Source organism: Takifugu flavidus, chromosome 4, assembly GCF_003711565.1.
Source record: "Takifugu flavidus isolate HTHZ2018 chromosome 4, ASM371156v2, whole genome shotgun sequence".
Lineage (NCBI taxonomy): Eukaryota > Metazoa > Chordata > Actinopteri > Tetraodontiformes > Tetraodontidae > Takifugu > Takifugu flavidus.
This window is the reverse complement of record NC_079523.1, coordinates 11,904,105-11,921,278: the sequence shown is the minus strand read 5'-3', so window position 1 is coordinate 11,921,278 and position 17,174 is coordinate 11,904,105. Positions and strand designations below refer to the sequence as shown.

Here is a 17,174-nt window from a genome sequence, read left to right as displayed (position 1 = left end):
CACACAAAACAACAAAAAACCCTTTACCCTCCTTGCATATCAGCATTAAACAGGGATAGAATTCCTTCCCGCCACTTTTCTTGATTTGTGACAAAAACAGCACAAACACTAAAGGTAAACCTTTATTGCCTTGAAGGGTCAAATGCGTCATTGACATGGCGCTTTGTTAACAGCCTCTCATTCCCAAGGGCTGGTTAAGTGCTGGTTCATGCCCGGCTGCTTATCATCACATAAGCCCCCATCCACGGGGGGAATACTTGGCTTCTCACTCTACATTTGGATACACTGACTGTGTGTCTGCAGTTCCCAGCATGAGTTAGCAAATTGAGCGATGGCGTGGCGAGAACGCTCCAAAAATGTCTGTTTCGGGGCTGCGGAGGGCCAACCTTTCGTTCCGATTTGCAGATTAAGCCATGTCACTTCAATTCGCCGCCCCGGATGAGATCTATCTCTGGAACGTGGCCTCACGCAGCCTCTGGCCTGCACGCCTGAGCTGAGGGCGACAGTCATCTTCCTGCACCAACAGCCTGGCAAGTGTCAATCAGCAATGAGGGAGGAAAGCCGGAGCCTTAAGTGGCAGGATTGGAGATTCCCGTCTCCACTAAGACAGTTGGGATGGGTACCATTGCAAATTGTACCCATCCAGCCTCTATTGGCAATCTGCCTCAGTATGATCTCTCGAACACTATGGGATGACAGCGGATGTGGGATCGCAGTGGGCGGCAGTGTTCACGCCAGGGTGATCCAAGACAATTTTCAATGTGAACCAGCAAATTTGGACCTCATAATCAGACTTCTGACAATGCGAGCAGTTTTATTAGAGCTGCCTCCACCAGACAGGCCGTCTCGGAGATTTCACTCCCTCAAACAATCACACTTTTAAGGCGCACCAGGCATTTATCTGGATTATGGTTGTTCTGCAGCTTTGTGCTGTCTGTCTGTCAATGGGGCAGGGGTGTCAAAGTCGTCATGCCTGATTATTTCTGCATTATAAACAAGAAGGTTTGTTCTTGGTTCTGTTTTTGGTGACGGGGTATTCAAGGCTAACACAGCCAGTAAATGGCAAGTGTAGAGGTGTGTGTGTGTGTGTGTGTGTGTCTGTGTGGAGGGGGGCGGGGTAGTTTATAAAGTATGTGGATGGCAGACAAACTGTCTTCGGTGCGTTATGCTTGTTTATATGTTCCTCTCTTAAATAAGAAAATGTGTCTGCTGTGAAAGGTAATGGTCAAATTGACTTAATTGACCTTAATTGAAGTTATTTATGTTCGGCAGGGCTCAGTGTTTTTAATGAACTGTACAACAACAGCGGGCGCATTAGCATCAGCAACTGCATTAGCAATAATTGTCTGATAATGGCGCCGCATAAAACCCACTAAAACCAAAAATTATTTAAAGTCATGCTGCTTTATCTGCTGTACCTCACTCTCTTGCTTGAAAAGAAATTATATATACTTGAATATGATCAAATATTTATATATACATCCATCTACCCAATTTGTCTAAGAACCCGCTTAAGCGAGAATTTAAGTATTTATATGCATTTGGGGCTGCATTTGGTTGATCCAGCTATGTTTCGAGTTTATTTAAAGCCTGCAAACACCTGACTGCTCCAATTTCTCACTTTATCGGGCTCCTTTCAGCATGCCAGAGACATAATTAAATGTACATACAGACAGATGATACTGGCACCCCTCACTCGAAATACGAGGAGGGCTCGGTACCGCCCCCTGGCGGCGGTTCCCCGCATAACTATAATCACGTATCCCTGACATGAGTCCACATGACACCAGCACAGGTGGTTTTGAACAGTTTAGTAATCTCATAATATGTTGAAGATGTTTTGTACTCATTCTGCAGATTATCTCAATTTCTGTGCCTTATTCACTCCAGTGGACTGCGTGAAAGTCAAAGGCAATGTTGGCCTTTTATTTTTGCCTTACAGAAAGGTCAAATGGATCAAACAGTGCTGCATTTTTTTAATATGCTGGCCTGTTTTCTGACCAGGCGATGCCTCAGCCACCTACCGAGAACATGACAGTGCAAAGTCAGCCCAATCAGCTAGCACCTCAGTCGCTCTCTCCTTATGGTAGTTTATCAAAGGCACAAACTCTTCTGAGGACAATCTTTTCTGATTACTCATGTTCACCAAATCATGGTGATCTATTATGCCACCATTCCCCTCAGATATCCGTACCCTGTACTCCTTCCTGTTCACTCTGTCAGCTCATCAGTGGGAGGGAGCAGTGATCTTGTTGGTCTGTGCCAGCAAAAAATATTACACAGCACCGGCCTGAATGAAAGCAGTGAGCGTTAACAGAAGAATGAACAGATGCTCATGAAGGCAAACCAGGATGTTGCCAAGGGGACCCTTGGTTCAATCCATTACCAATGATAATGCACATCCAAAATTGGAAAAGAAACATAACCAAAACACATCTCAGACGTTTATTTAGCTTGTATTTTTAATGAGGCTCAGTTGTTCCCGAATCCACCATCCTTGATGGGTCACATTTGACTCTCATTACCAGCTAAATTTCCCAATTGATCAACTACGTGGCGTTAATCATAATCCAACTGTAAAAGGCCTCCAACTGAATCAATTCATAATCAAATTTGCATCTACAAGTATCCTTTTGTAAACATTCTTCCTTAAAGGCAGTAAGCCGGTGAACACCACGTGACTATAACCATAAATCCATCCGCTCTGCAGCATGAATTACTCTCATTAAGTCATTGATTGTTATCATTAGACAGAGTCTAGCGCGGATATAGCAGGTGCCAAGTTTCATGGCTGGGCTGACAGCTAAATCCAGACGTGTTCACATTTGAGTGACCGGCGACCTCACAATGATACCGACATGAATGCAATTAGCTTCTCCTTTATGCAGCTGCCGCATTAGTGTCACACGTCAGGTCGTAAATGACAGTGTTAGTTGCTTGATGGCTGGAGCTCATGGGAATAATGTTTTTTTTTTTTTTAAGAGATAGCTGCTTCTTTTAGTTGTGTCTCTGGGCAGTTCCTCTAGATGAAAGGAGGGGGTTTCAATCAGAGCGGCCAGTGAAGCAGTGAACGCTCCCAATCTGACGGAGGATAAAGGAAAAAGCAAGAGACGAGCACAGGAATTTAATGGCGAGCAGCTGATGTCAGACTGTACATTATTATCCTTTTGAGCTTCAGACAGTGGGCACTGCTGTGCAGAGCGAGTCTTATATTGTGTGCAAGCGTCCATAATCAGTTATTTTAATATTGTTATGCTGCAGGAACCTTTGATTCGAGCCAATGTGTGCAGGAACCCAACATGTGGAAAACGCACACACAGGAATGTCCGACTGTTTGCTTGAGATAAGTGGAGGACGGGATTAGTAGATGTCAGGGGAGGATTGGAAGAGCTCCAGCACAGGTCACACAGTATCAGGTCTGGGAAATGTTGCCTTCAAGACGACAGGTCCATATAAAATGCAGAGTTTTCATCAATTATTCAACTGATGTTGTGGAGGTGGATAACCTTTTGGCTCCTCGGGGCTCCCCGTGTTCGCCTGAGTGCCCTGACAGCCGGGGCAAGAGCAGCGAGATGTCGAGGGACTTGCCAGCTAATCAAACCATCATCCTGGCTGTAAATCAGGTCGTGTGGAGCCTATGCGATACGTCCAAGACCTCATCTGAGCCTCTGCTCCTCACTGTCCTTTGGACCCTCCTCTACTATGTCCCCGCTGCCTGTTGACCTTTTGAACGCATATCTGGTAGGTGTGAACGCAGCAGGCTGGCTGGTTCCGCCTTCGTTGTTTGTGGAACAATTGTTGGTGCTGAAAGGGAGAGGGAGCCACAAATGGTACCTCCTTCCGCCTAAACGCTCCCCCAACTCTTCTGAGCAGGAGATTCAAATGCAGCTTTTTAGTGAGCATTGTAAATTGATGTGAAAATGGGGGTCTTTTAATTATTACTTTAATTATTAGATGCTTCTTTTTAGCTTATTTGCTGCTTCTGCTTGTGGAGTTCCTGTTCTACGTGGCTCAGAACATGGATCAGTACGGTACGGTACAGCCTTTTGTACTCCGGAAGGGTCGCAGATAAAAGAACCGTAACAACTTTGGATAGTCCAGGACTCGTTTTTCCTATTTCTCTGCAGTCTAGCGCCCATCAGACCCCGTCTGATGCAGCCACGGTCTCGTCCCCCATCTGTAACCGACACGCAATCGCCATCGAGAAAAAAACAAACATGCCAGGAGTAAAAACAAAAGTGTTGTAGACTTCTCTGGTGCACAAACACCAGTAAATGTCTAGAACCTGCTTCAGGTTCAGGATCAGGTTCCTTTATGAGCTGCCTTCAGAACAGCTGTGAAAAGTTGGCGTCAAGACTTTGGTCCCGATTCGCGTTAGCCTGACGTGACAGGAGGCGCCGGCTGTGAAGTCAGGACACCTATTGTGACTGGATGCAACAGATTTCTCTTAACACCCAAAGGGGCATTAAGTGTATCCCAGCCTCAAAGGGGGGAAACAGAGCGACGCAGCTAATTTATCTTGGCAGCTTGGTGAGAGCTGTGCTGCAGAGACTCTGGCAGAGGGGAAATGTTTCTGATAAACGACTTTCAGACGGTGGCTGCTGGCTATGGTAAACTGCCTCCCCCTCCTTGCAGGCTCGATGCTATTTGCTCCTTTTTTTCCCCAGGGATGAATGAATGAATGAGTGATGGTTCCGTTCTGTGTGAATAATACAAATGAATCTTTCTTGTAAATTTGGGTTCATTTGTTTTTCTAGGAATGGAACTAGCATTCATCCAAATGAAGTGATGTGGCTGCTAACATAATTACGACTGATTTGAGTGGAACGGCACACTCACATCAAATTACACATGTTGAAAGTACTTGATTTCCGTAAATAGAACTGTTGAAATTAGGACATATTTAACATGTCTTCAGAGATTCCAGGATACAGAGATAAATGTATAGAATTAGATCCATCTGGGGAGGGGGGGTCTTTTTCTCACTCTTCTGTTCTACCTTTGTTCAATCTTCCAGGTTTGCTCTGCCTTTCCAGAAACTTTTGCACCCCTAAACAAACTGCAAGCTTGTTAAACAGCTGTTGGGGCAAAAAATCCAGGCCTAGATCAGGCAGCGCTGATGACGAATCTGTCTAAAAACTGTCCAATAAACCTTAAATCGGAAAAGTTTGGGACTCGGATCACCGCTGATCCCTGTCATTCCTTTAATTCATGTGATTTGGGGATTTATTGTTAGTGATGTTAGGATTTGAATCAGCTTTGCCTAATAAGTTGTCAGCAAACAGCTCCCACTCCAATGGCTTTAAGGCCTTGAGTTTGAGAATGGGAGATGAAGGATCACTGGGCCAATGAACTCATTTAAAAAAATAGTAGCTCAGTGCAGGACTGTTGTGACAGTATCGCCCATCTAATCCACTCAACCCTTATTTACCATCACAACCACTGATAGGAAATAAAGAGGGAATATGTATTGTCAGTTCCTGTCATTGCACAAAGATATATAGGGTGCCATATATAAAATGATAGGTAACAGCAGCTGTGCTACTGCAGTCAGCCACCAGGGGGCATCCCAGACGCTTCAGCCTCACCCTGAAGAGCTCCGTCCCTTCTTTCATTTCTTTCAACATATTATTATAAATAACAAAACAAGGAAATCATTGGAAAAAAAATCCCTATTGAACCTCTGATGGCGCAGTCACATAGACTGAAGATTTTGAACTCACACAGGGACACAAGGATGAATAAAATAACAGAAACAATTGTCAGGTTGCCATGCCTGCACAAGGTTAATTTAAAATCTCTGTAAGCTGAAAATCACTTTACATCATCGCCAAGAAGAAGATCTCTATTTTTTGCCTGATTTCCTTGCGCAGGTAATAATGGCAAATTGTTCTAATGGTACAACATGTGCCGCCTGCACATTCATGCAGGAATGAACATGCATCCTAATGTGAATGTGCACAGAAAATCCCTGGGGAGGGTGGGGGGGGGGGGGGCGAGGCACTTTTAAAAGGGCACTACCTTTCTCCAGACTACTCCTCTGACAGCCATTTGTCATCGAGAGATGAACGTTTTATTTTAGCTTTGATATACGGTACAAGAGGGACAGTCTGGATGAAGGCCATTAAGGCCATCATTTTAGCCTAATTAGCTGGTAGTAAGTGGCTGCCGAGCCTGTACAGGACACTCGTCTCATGTCTGTGTCTATAATTCACATATAATTGGTCGGAGGACACTACCGGATCCTTCATTTTTACATAATTATCCAAACAGTCTGGCAATTTATCCAAGTCCGACAGTTAAGTCAAAGTTCAAGCCTTTCATTGGTGGGATTTTGAAGATAAGTTTCCGTTTGTGTTATTAAGTCATCAGCCTATTATGAAAAGAAACATATCTCTGAAAGTAGAATGACCCATCAGTGGCAGGGAGTCAATGATGCTGCTACACAGAAGACCAATGAGGCTGTTGATTAAAAATGGCCGCGTTTAATTACAAAAATCACCGATCAGAGAGAGGAGTCGATTCAAATCCATCACGCACCGCAAGGGAGACAGGCTGAAAGAATGGGTGAGCGACAGGCGGATTCCACAGAGGCCACCCGATCCGAACAAACAATCAGCTCGTGTTTGATATGCGATGTTTATCTAACATTTCCCACAATGCACCTGGTGTTTAATCCCTCAGCAAAACAGGTTTATTTGGAAATAAAATTTTCAATTGACGGCTTCAAAATGACATTCTGAAGATCGTTGCAGCTCTGAGTGAGGGTAAATGTATATTCTTGTAATACAAGAGGAAAGGAGAAGCAGGTCAGCGGTAATCAGGTAAGCGAGTCAGCACCATGAACGTCACCAGAACCCGCGCCTCTGGAGATTATTGTGAAACAGTGCCCCCTAGCGGTTAATCATTAATTGAACCGTGCGTTTTTATTTTTATTTTTTTAAAAGCCCACAGGTCAATCAAACCCATATATTAATAAACATTGTTTTCATGCATTTAAAGCCATTTAATAATAAATGCAGTGAGACAAAAGCCCCACACGTGAGGCTCCGAGGGTGCTGTCACCTCCCAGAGAATGAGTAGACCTTACTACAGAGCAAGCTTTTCAACCTTGGAGCTTGTAATGGCTGCTTTCTGACCCGAGCGCATAATCAAGCTCGTTTCCCAATGCTTGAGATTTGAAATCCATTAGCCTGGTTGGGTTTTCTCAGGTCAGAGGTTGGAGGCCAAGCAACAAGCGTTGGCCAGCGGTTTGCTGACTCGCTGTGTCGCTCGTCTCACCAGATGGATGCGAACTTCTAGCGAACGAACAGCATCAAACCCAGATCGCGCTTTGGAAGGAAACACTCGACGCGCGCTGCAAAAACCGGGGGAATGAATCACAACATTGCAACGGGAAGGCACAGATACCATTTGTTCCCCATTTGTTGAAGTGGCAGTTTAATTATCATAATTGCACAAAACATCGCAGAAGTGTCACCCCGAAAATGACAGCAAATTGAGTTTGGCATGCACCACCGGTGTTGCCGGTGTGACACAGTTTGTGTCACTTTGTTGGGGAAACAGAGCAGATGTAGAACAGCTGGATCCCACCCGATTTAACAGGGACAAATGTTTGAGGGTATTTAGAACTGTTTTCCTGACAGAGTCATTTCCCCCATATAATGATAACAAGTGCTTAAAGCTCAAGGTGAATTGGCCCCCACTTTCTTTATTTATGTATTTCTTTGTCCGTTGGAGCCTCAGCACAGGATGTTCTTGAGGAGAGAGGAGAAGGACGTAACCGGAGCTGATCTTAGCTGCTGAGCTTCAGGGGTGGGCAAGCTGGGGCTAATGGGCTGACGATGGCATCAGCAGGAAGCAGGGATTTTGTTCGGACCACTGAGGGGGGCTCACATTTTGCTGTGGGATGCAACCGCTGCAACACGAGCCGTCCATCTGCAGGGTGTCTGTATGCAGGGGTCCTTCCTGACTCGGCCAGCGCCGCACGCACACACTCTGACCAGCGCGCAGGGATAATGAGGCTGTAAAGCAGATGAACTGACGGCCCAAGAGGGACATTAATTAATCTGTAGGTGGCGATTTGGCGGGAAATCGCGGTTGCTGCCACATTGCACCAGTTAAACCAGTGTGATGCATGAAAAAAGTAAGGAGTAAGAGAAAATGTTATTACAGCCTGTTTAATACAACAACTGCCCCCGCTGATGTTTGCAGGCCTGCCTGTTACTTATCTGCTGCAAAACCCTAATAAATGAACCCCAGGATGTTGCATCAATGTCACAGATGTTCAAAGCTCCCGGGTTAAGGTGGCTTCATTACATTTGAGCCATAACTATCAAGTGTGGTAGAAGGAAACTCCACTTGGACCCTACAACAATCTAAAGACAATGTACAGTGAGGATGACGAGACCAACACCGTTAACATCTATTCTATTCTATTCTATTCTATTCTATTCTATTCTATTCTATTCTATTCAGAACATGACTAATGTGACACTAAAAAAACATGTAAAAATCACTTTTCTGCAGCTGTAACCAGCTGTGTGATTAAAGACAACCCCGCATTTAGGTTGTTAAACTTTAAATTCATCAAGATCAGAAAGACAATAATGCTGATGAGAAATGAGGAAGGCTTGAATCGGTTTCCAACGGCTCTGTCGCAGTAACGCCTGTCAGTAACGCCTGTCGCTTCCTCCTTTGTTCACGGTGCTAATGAAATGTCAGGCCGCCCAGCCCTCACGGTGCGCTGAATTTCAGCAAAAAAGGGCAGCTCATCCTGATTCGCTCAAAGAACAGCGTGCAAATACCTCACTTAATCAGTCCTGATGGCCCTAACTGGGCTGAGACAGTCGGACGCTTCACAGTCTGATATTCAAGTCCAGGGGGAAAAAAACAGGCAAACCTTAAAAAAAACCTCCTCATAAACCTTAAACCGGGACATTTACTGCAGTATCGTTAATTCGTCTCTCACATTAGGGGGTTTTTATTTAATGAAATGAATTTCCATTAATAAAGAAAATCCAGTTTTTGGCGATGAAGCGTCCTTCTAACATTTATCTGCTCACCTCCTCCTGAACAAGGTCATTATATGTTGCTGCTCTTCTGTTGTAATGCGCTTTTAATCATCCCTGCTGAGCAATGAACACCCTCATGCACAAGTGTATGCAATATTTGTGGAGTGATTATGGCCAAGATTCACCGATTTTCTATATCAGGTATAGTCTCACTATTTATGAACTAAACAGACAAGTGCAATAATAATATAACGGTAATGCCACATACATCGATTATTCTATAATCTTGGCTGTTATTTGATCGAAAAATAGATGCCAAATGGTCGATTCGCATCCTGTTGCCTATTAAGTTTAAACAGGAGTGTGTTGTGTACATGCAATGTTATCGGCGTGTAATTGCAGCTCCTCTAGCCTCAACGCATCCGTTAGAACAGATCTGTGCAAAGGTCAGGCCAATCGATATCTGGATATTGTCAACACTCCTCAGCAAACTGGTGTTTCCCACTGATGGACAAATTAACAGGAGCACAGGAAAGAAAAGAAACAAAAAGAAACCACACTCCAGGAAGTGCGTTGACCTTAAGTCTCCCTCTCACTGACGTAAAGATTCCTTCAGCTTAATTTGGGAGCCGTCTGCCAACAACGCTCACTTTAGCTAATGCAGGATGCGTTTACAACGTGATTCATGAGCTTCAGACACGCTGACGCAGGAAACCATTTATTATAGGAATGATTTGTGTCACAAACTGAACCGGATCGATGAACTTCTTCTTCTGTAATGCTGATTATGAAACCAAGTAATGAGTGATGGGGAATTCAAGGTCTTAGCATTTCCTCTTCGTCACCTTCACTCCACTTGTCTTACCTCGCTGAAGCTCTCTGGGCCACATTCTAACCCCCTGAATTTACACTCCAGCAGCATGTCCTCTATGCGGTGCCGAGTGCGGTTGTAGAATTCATCCAGGGTGAATCGGGAGCCCGGCGGGCGATCCGGTTCCGGTGCGAGGGGAAACCCGGGTGCCATGCCTTCCTCAAAGCCCAGCAGTTGGCCCATGAAGATCAGATCACTGTAGCTCATCTGAGACTTGCGGATGAAGTTGTAGTTGCACACGGTGACAGCAGGAAATGTCATGTTGGGAGCCGCCTTCTCGTCCAGCATGGTGATGCGGTCGTACTGGAGGTAGTAGATGACCCGGTCTGCTACCTGGAGCAGGAACGTGGACAGGGCCAAGAGAACCACCAGAGCCCACAGACCCTGCCGAATCCCAAACTTCTTGTCCTCCACAAATACGTGGTTGGCCCCATGGAGCGAGCAGTTGCTGAAGAACGCCGCCAGGTCGTCGACCTCCCCGACACTGTCCTCCTCGTCCTCCTCCGCCTGACTACCCCCATCCAGGCAGTCCAGCGAGTCGCCGTCCCCGCAACCCCTCCTTACTCGCTTGTAGTGGTCGTCGAAGGCGTCCTGACCATATCCCGCCCTGTGGTCGTCGTCAGCGGAAAAGGAGATGGTGCACATGATCCGGACAGGCATGGCGGCGGGTTAATGAGGTCACTGCAGCTGGCAAAGGAAGATAATCCCGAAAGAGTTCGAGATGCAGAGGCGACGGGACTCATCCAGGGAGAAAAGGGCCACAGAATTCCCTTGGTTCTGCTGAGAACTTCAGCGATTATCCGAAGTCAACTGACTCAGCGGGGCCTGACCTGGCGTCTAAGGGACGATCCAACCCTCAAAGCCGCTCGCGAGGACGCCAGACGTATACAGAATGAGGAGGAGGAGGAGGAAGAAGAGGAGGAGAAGTGGGGGAGAGAAGGTGAGGAGCACGGGACACCGGATACTCCCGCAGGGCTTGGCTGCAGGTCACCGTGCCAGGGCAGGATTTCAGCCTTTACAGGAAGAAGCCGTTGATCCGATGATCTAACTGCTTGGCACGACCACGCTCTGCTCTGCGGGCGCTGGATGATCTCAGCCGCCGCGCGTGATCAAGTGCAATCAGCGCTTACTCATCCCTAAGATGACCGATGATTTACACCTCGCCCGCCCCGTCACAGGAAGAGGGCAAGAAGCCGAACTCCCTCAGCAGCAACAGCGCTGAGAGAATCAGACACATAACTCTCATTACTATTTCAATTGAATGGCTCATTTTACCCAAACACCCCCCCCCCCCACCCCCCACCCCTCGCCCTCAATTTGCAATCTCGAGGCTGTGAGCAGCTCTGTGGGGAGCAGATTAGCTGAAACCGAACACGCAGTCGAGAGAAGAAACATGTGAAATGGACCCTCTCGTTACCGAATGGGAACGCTGGTTTGTGATGACAAGGAAATGTAAGAAGATGATCGATCTGTATTGATCAGCCTCCATTAGACCACCAAATTATTTCCAGAAAGGCGCGGCACATGCTGGGAAAAAGGAAGCCCGCTCAGGGGGTGATAGATGCCTTTCATTCTGTCAGCGGGCAGGATGAGAATTCAAACGGGCTTGTCAAATATGTGTTTAGCGGCTCCTGCTCTGATCATCCATCGCTGGGTAAAAGTGCTCATGATAACAGAACAGGAGTGGTGGTGGTGGTTGGTGGGGTTATGAGGCTCGGTCTTGATCCCGTATTCGGAATGTCAGACTCCAGCAGGTTGCTGTTGAATATGCACCAGTGATCGGCTCATAGCCTCCAGCGTCTGGTCTGACCTAGCAGGAAGGTCAGCGATGCCCCTCAGCCACGGCCTCTGAGTCTTCGGAGAGTACCGTATGAATATTCAGTCATGCCCATAGATTGAACCGATACTTGTATGGACACACCGTGGAGGAAACAAATCGCTGCAATACATTAGCGTTCCGGTCCATGTCCCATATGATCCTAATTAGGAGTGGACACAAATTCACTCCCGCACGAGGCTTCGACAAACCTATCGCACTAACACTGATTGATCCTTGTGTTGGATCATATTTTATTCATCATCATAATCACCACCATCATTATCCAATCCGAATTACTGAGTCTCTATTGATCTCCTTGCTTCTCTATGCGCATTTATATCCACTAGGGGGCAGCAGCTATACACGTTATTGTCACCTTGTTTTTGGCGGCTGTCACAGATTTAAATGTGACGTGATACAAGGGAAATGATGCCACCTCTGTTAATTCCACAAGCCTTTGGATGCACTGAAACGAAAAATCACGCATCCGTTTGACTGCCCAAAAGTTAGAAAAGACAAAAAAAAGAGACAAAAATATGAATTGAGATTTAAACCAAGAGCACAAAACATCTAAAACTCAATGGCTGATTTGAAATGAATGGCAAAAACTTCTAAATAGAATTTAAAAATAATATCCCAGTTGAATCTCTCTCTGTCTCTCTCTCTCTCTCTCTCTCTCTCTCACACACACACACACACACACACTAGAAAAAAGTGATCTACACCTGTTGTCGATGCTTCTGTAGGGTTGACAGACAGACAGACAGACAGACAGACAGACAGACAGACAGACAGACAGACAGACAGACAGACAGACAGATAGATAGATAGATAGATAGATAGATAGATAGATAGATAGATAGATAGATAGATAGATAGATAGATAGATATTTCCTATCAGGTCCAAAGGTGGCAGTGTTGAGGTGTGAGCCATAGCTACAGTACGTTGCCCAGAGGATGCGATTGTAGCAAGGCCAGGCGTTTAACCACAGTCAGATTGAGAAGAGCGCATGCAGGACGGATGAGAGGAGAGGTGTAACGTTCTCTTTCAAGTCCCTCTCACCAGCTTACAGCGAGGATTGAACCTGAGGTTGCCATGGCTACATCTTGGCCACCAGCAGGAGAGGATGCACAAAGCCCATTACTTAGAATACCGACATGGTCACGCACACACAGACACACAAATACACACGCATACACATACAAAGACCCAGTCTAGGCTAGGCTAGTAGGGTTTAGTGAGGAGTGGGGATGCAAAACTAAAGCTATCACAAAAAAATGAACAATACTTCTGGCTGAGTGGAGCTCTTTGATCAGCAGCCCGGTGTTCTTATTCTGAGTTTACTGTACCATAAACAAGCGACAGGTTGGTTTGTCTCAAAACACACTGTGGTAGAATGAGCCAGGGGCCACTAATGCTGCTCTCCAAGATTCTGTCCTTTCATCAGGTGCCACAGGCTGAGATGTGGAGTGTCAGACTCCCTGAGCCAGAGAAAATAAGGGGGAGTAACAACCTCTCTTATTCGCTTTCAAGTAAGATGCTGTGGCAAAAACAAAACACTTCTCATTTTGAGAGATGCTGCGGTGAGGTGGAGATGAAGCTGAGACACACCAGCCTTGTGTGGCGTCAGTCCGATGTCTCTATAGCTGCAGCTACAACACCGCAGAAACCCTTGCAAACATAATTAGGAATCAAACAAGCCTCCAATCGCTTTGAACCTGTTGCTGTTTTAACCTCCTTAAACCTAATTGCCTTTCTCTTGCCTGCTCGAGAACCCGTTCACACCTGAACTCATCAAATAATGACGCATGGACGTAACCCTGAACCCGACCATGCGACCAAACCGACACACGCAGAACAGTGACATTTACAGAACCCACACCCCCACACACACATCCCAGAAGCTGACAGCGAGACGAGATGCAAAAGTGCCCATGTGACCCAAGGGTGCCATTATTTGAAAAGTTGGGAGCGCAACCCTGTTGGTTTTATTACTTTATAAAACATTGTCAACTGCTGCACTGCCCACCCACATTCGTTGACGCGTCCTCAATAAACAAACAACCCTTCACCTTAAAATTCATTTTAGTAATTACAGTAACAGTCAACATCGAGCAGCTTCTGCACTCTTGCACGTTTATTCATGGCTCTATGTTGCAGCTGTGGCGCTAGCTCCGTATTCTGTACAAACTGAAGCCAAAATAGACAAATGAAAGCCACCAAACAAACATTTTCTGAAGTCCAAAGGTGGTGGCTCCGTGTCTGAAATCAGCAGGGTGATAAATCTGATGCATCCCAACAAATGAGATAAATCAATTAAGCCTGAATCTTTAGGCACCACTTTGCAAAAACATGGACCACATTCCTGTGCTCGGATGTGGTTTTGGTCCGCCCATCATCCTGTCAAAACAAGAACCGGTGGAAGCAGAGGAGGGCTGATCACCAGGGCAAATGTACTTCTGAGCACCCGTCTGTGGCAGGGCTGCAATTAAATTCCATTCACATTGCCAATTAAGGCGTTTGTGTTGCGCTGTCACAATCCAGAACTGTTTGCGGCAGGCAGAGGAATCACTGCACAAGCAAGGTAACGGCTTTACAGATTCGTGCAGACAAAAACCAAAAAGAGTCATATCACTTTGTTTGAACACAGGCTGTGTAAATATAAACAATTGTGAAGCCCCAGCTCATTTCTAGCGTCAGTCGATTACAATATAATGTGCATTAAATGGACCTGTGTATGAGATTTTCTCAAATCTATTGTTACAAAACTCAATATACTTAAACATGTTTTTTTGTAGTCTATGCTCTAATAAATTTGACAGAACAATCACAATGCTCATAGACCTGCATTGCTTCTACAATGTTACATTATGTTTGCTTAATAGACAATAACTGACAGTTTGCTGTTGTGCATTTTAGGCTCTATGTTGTGTCATTGTTGCAAAATACATCCAGTCGGCCTCTGCAGGTGGATTGTATCTTTCAGGGTCTCCATGGCATGTCCATGTGATGAACCAAATCAATATTCCATCAAATCCAAGCGCTTGGAAAATCCAAACAATTTGCGAAACACCGCGAAACTCCGCTCCAAAAGTGCTCCGTCTTCCATGCTCAAATTAAGGGGCCTGATGGGGCAATGATGAGTCAATAACAGTTAGATTACTGACAGAAAGGATCATTGGGCGTCGAGAAGGAGCCTTCGCATGATCTCTGCTGGTCAGCAGTGGCCAATGGAACGTCAGAGAACCAGAGTGTGACAGGGTTATTTATAAAAACCAGCAGCCGCGGGCTACAGGCTGCTTCCCCAAGCAGCTGGTAGTTGTTGGTGCCTGTTCCGTGCAAGAGAACACATCTCGCTTTAGACACACAGACGCTGCCAAAAGAAACCAAAGGAAAAGTTGGCGCGACAGTCCCGCCTTCACCCGCTGTGGCGCTCTTGAAGACATTAGCCACGTCTAGCGGGTTAGCAGTATACACTGTGGCTCAAAGTTTGAGTTTATTTTTTAGGCTGCTTGTTGTTGTTGTGGTTTTCCTGTAAAATCTAACAATATTCTGACAAGCATGCACAGAATCCATGGAAACTCCTGCTCCTCCGTGAAACCTCCTGCCCTCAGAACGCGCTCATCGCTCCATCACACCCATTACCTCTGCGGCTAGACCCACCACCTACAGCTTCCTTTCACTCGCTTCAACTGGCCTTTTACTCGTTCAGTCTCAGCTGGATTCACTCAGACTTCATCCCTTCAAAATGTCTCTTGACCCTCCTTCTCTTCCTTTCCGTGTGTGTCACCGGTGTGGTTCTTTCTTTTATGCAGAAGCCTAGAGGGGGAAATAAACTGGGCAAAACTCCAGCCATCCACACCACAAGCTCAATAATCAGCTACCTTCTAGAGTACCGTAATTTCCGGACTATAAGCCACTACTTTTTCCCTACACTTTAAACACTGCGACTTATTCTACGGTGCGGCTTATTTATGTTTTTTTTCGTGGCGCACTATCACAACTATTGTGAATCAGTCATTTTTACTAACCCTCATCAACATGGAAAATACTAGAAGAAAAGCATATGATGCAGCTTTTAAGTTAAAAGCGATCACTCTGGCGGTTGAAGAAGGAAATCGAGCTGCCGCGCGTAATCTTAGCATACATTACGGTAATCAATGGCGAGAAGGTGGAGACGCCAGCCTGAAGAACTGATCCAAAGCAAAAAGACGACAAGAGCTTTTAGACATAAACATCGCAGGTGGCCCGAGCTTGAAAACGTTCGGGGAGACTGGGTCAACACACAGAGAGCAGGCGGCCGCGGTGTTTCCGCTGTACAAATCAGACGGAAGGCAAAAGCAATCGCCACCGCGATGAAAATAGAAGATTTTAAAGGTTGGCCATCGAGGAGTTTTAGATTGTTCAGTTTGAGTAAAAAAGCATAAACAACGTCATTTGTGTGTAGCTGATACAAATGTATATTTCAAGGTAGCTGCATTACAGACACCGTTAGAAAAAAAAAAAAAAATTACCGGTAGAATATATTTGTTTATGTTGCTAAGCGGATTAAATTAAAAGAAAAGTTAAAAAATCCTGACGTGATAAAATTTGGATTTAAGTTCTCTGTATAAACATACAAGTGAAAAGAGTGGCTGTTGTTTCTTACCTGTCTGTCTGTCACTCGTCAGTGACTCGTCTCTTACGGTAATAAAAACATCTACCGGTACTGAATGTTTTTGATCTAATTTTTCATATTGTGGGATACCTGTGGCTTAAAATCTGGTGCGGCTTGTACAAGTACAAAATTGATTTTCTTTCTAAAATTAGATTATGCAGTTTATAATCAGGTGCGCTCTGTAGTCCAGAAATTACGGTCCACTTTATGCCCTTTTCCCAAAATAGACAGGTCACATATTCATTTATTTCGCCCCCAGCAGACAGGAGCCGAGTCGCTAATGGACTCGCCCATCACGGCGGCGTTGATGGAAACATTGGGTGGAAAGTTTCGGGATGGCTCTCAGTTGCTCCAGCGCACGTTGTCTTAGTGGGCGAAAAGTCCCAATTATGAAAAGTCCCAATTATGTACTCAATTATTCTAAAATAATCAAGAAATAAATACTAAAGTTACACTTTCACATCTTATAAGAGCAGCAAGTTCAAGACTCATAGATAGATAGATAGATAGATAGATAGATAGATAGATAGATAGATAGATAGATAGATAGATAGATAGATAGATAGATGGATGGATGGATGGATGGATGGATGGATGGATGGATGGATGGATGGATGGATGATGGGTGGGTGGGTGGGTGGGTGGGTGGATGGATGGACGGACGGACGGACGGATGGATGGATAGAGTTGAGTTGGTGTTTGCAACAGCCAGGCTTTCGCTCTCCCGTCTTTATTTTCCATGCGCCAATGATGGCGACGCCAGAAAAAGAACCGAGGAGGAGTCGACGCCACTGCAGAGGTAATTGTTGGTG

General features: G+C 45.5%; 1 protein-coding gene across 3 annotated transcripts in view; it reads right to left on the bottom strand.

Moving 5' to 3' along the window:
- Positions 1 to 17,174, bottom strand: part of asic1b (acid-sensing (proton-gated) ion channel 1b) — a 115,381-nt gene that overhangs the window by 32,053 nt on the left and 66,154 nt on the right. Inside the window, exon 1 of one of the 3 annotated variants that reach the window (XM_057030277.1) lies at positions 9,880 to 10,734. The exons of the other annotated variants lie outside the window; for them this stretch is intronic. Within the exon in view, the coding sequence (XP_056886257.1) occupies positions 9,880 to 10,545 (666 nt within the window). The 5' untranslated portion in view covers positions 10,546 to 10,734. Of the gene's footprint in view, positions 1 to 9,879; positions 10,735 to 17,174 lie in introns of those variants that run through there. 3 annotated transcript variants of the gene reach the window in all.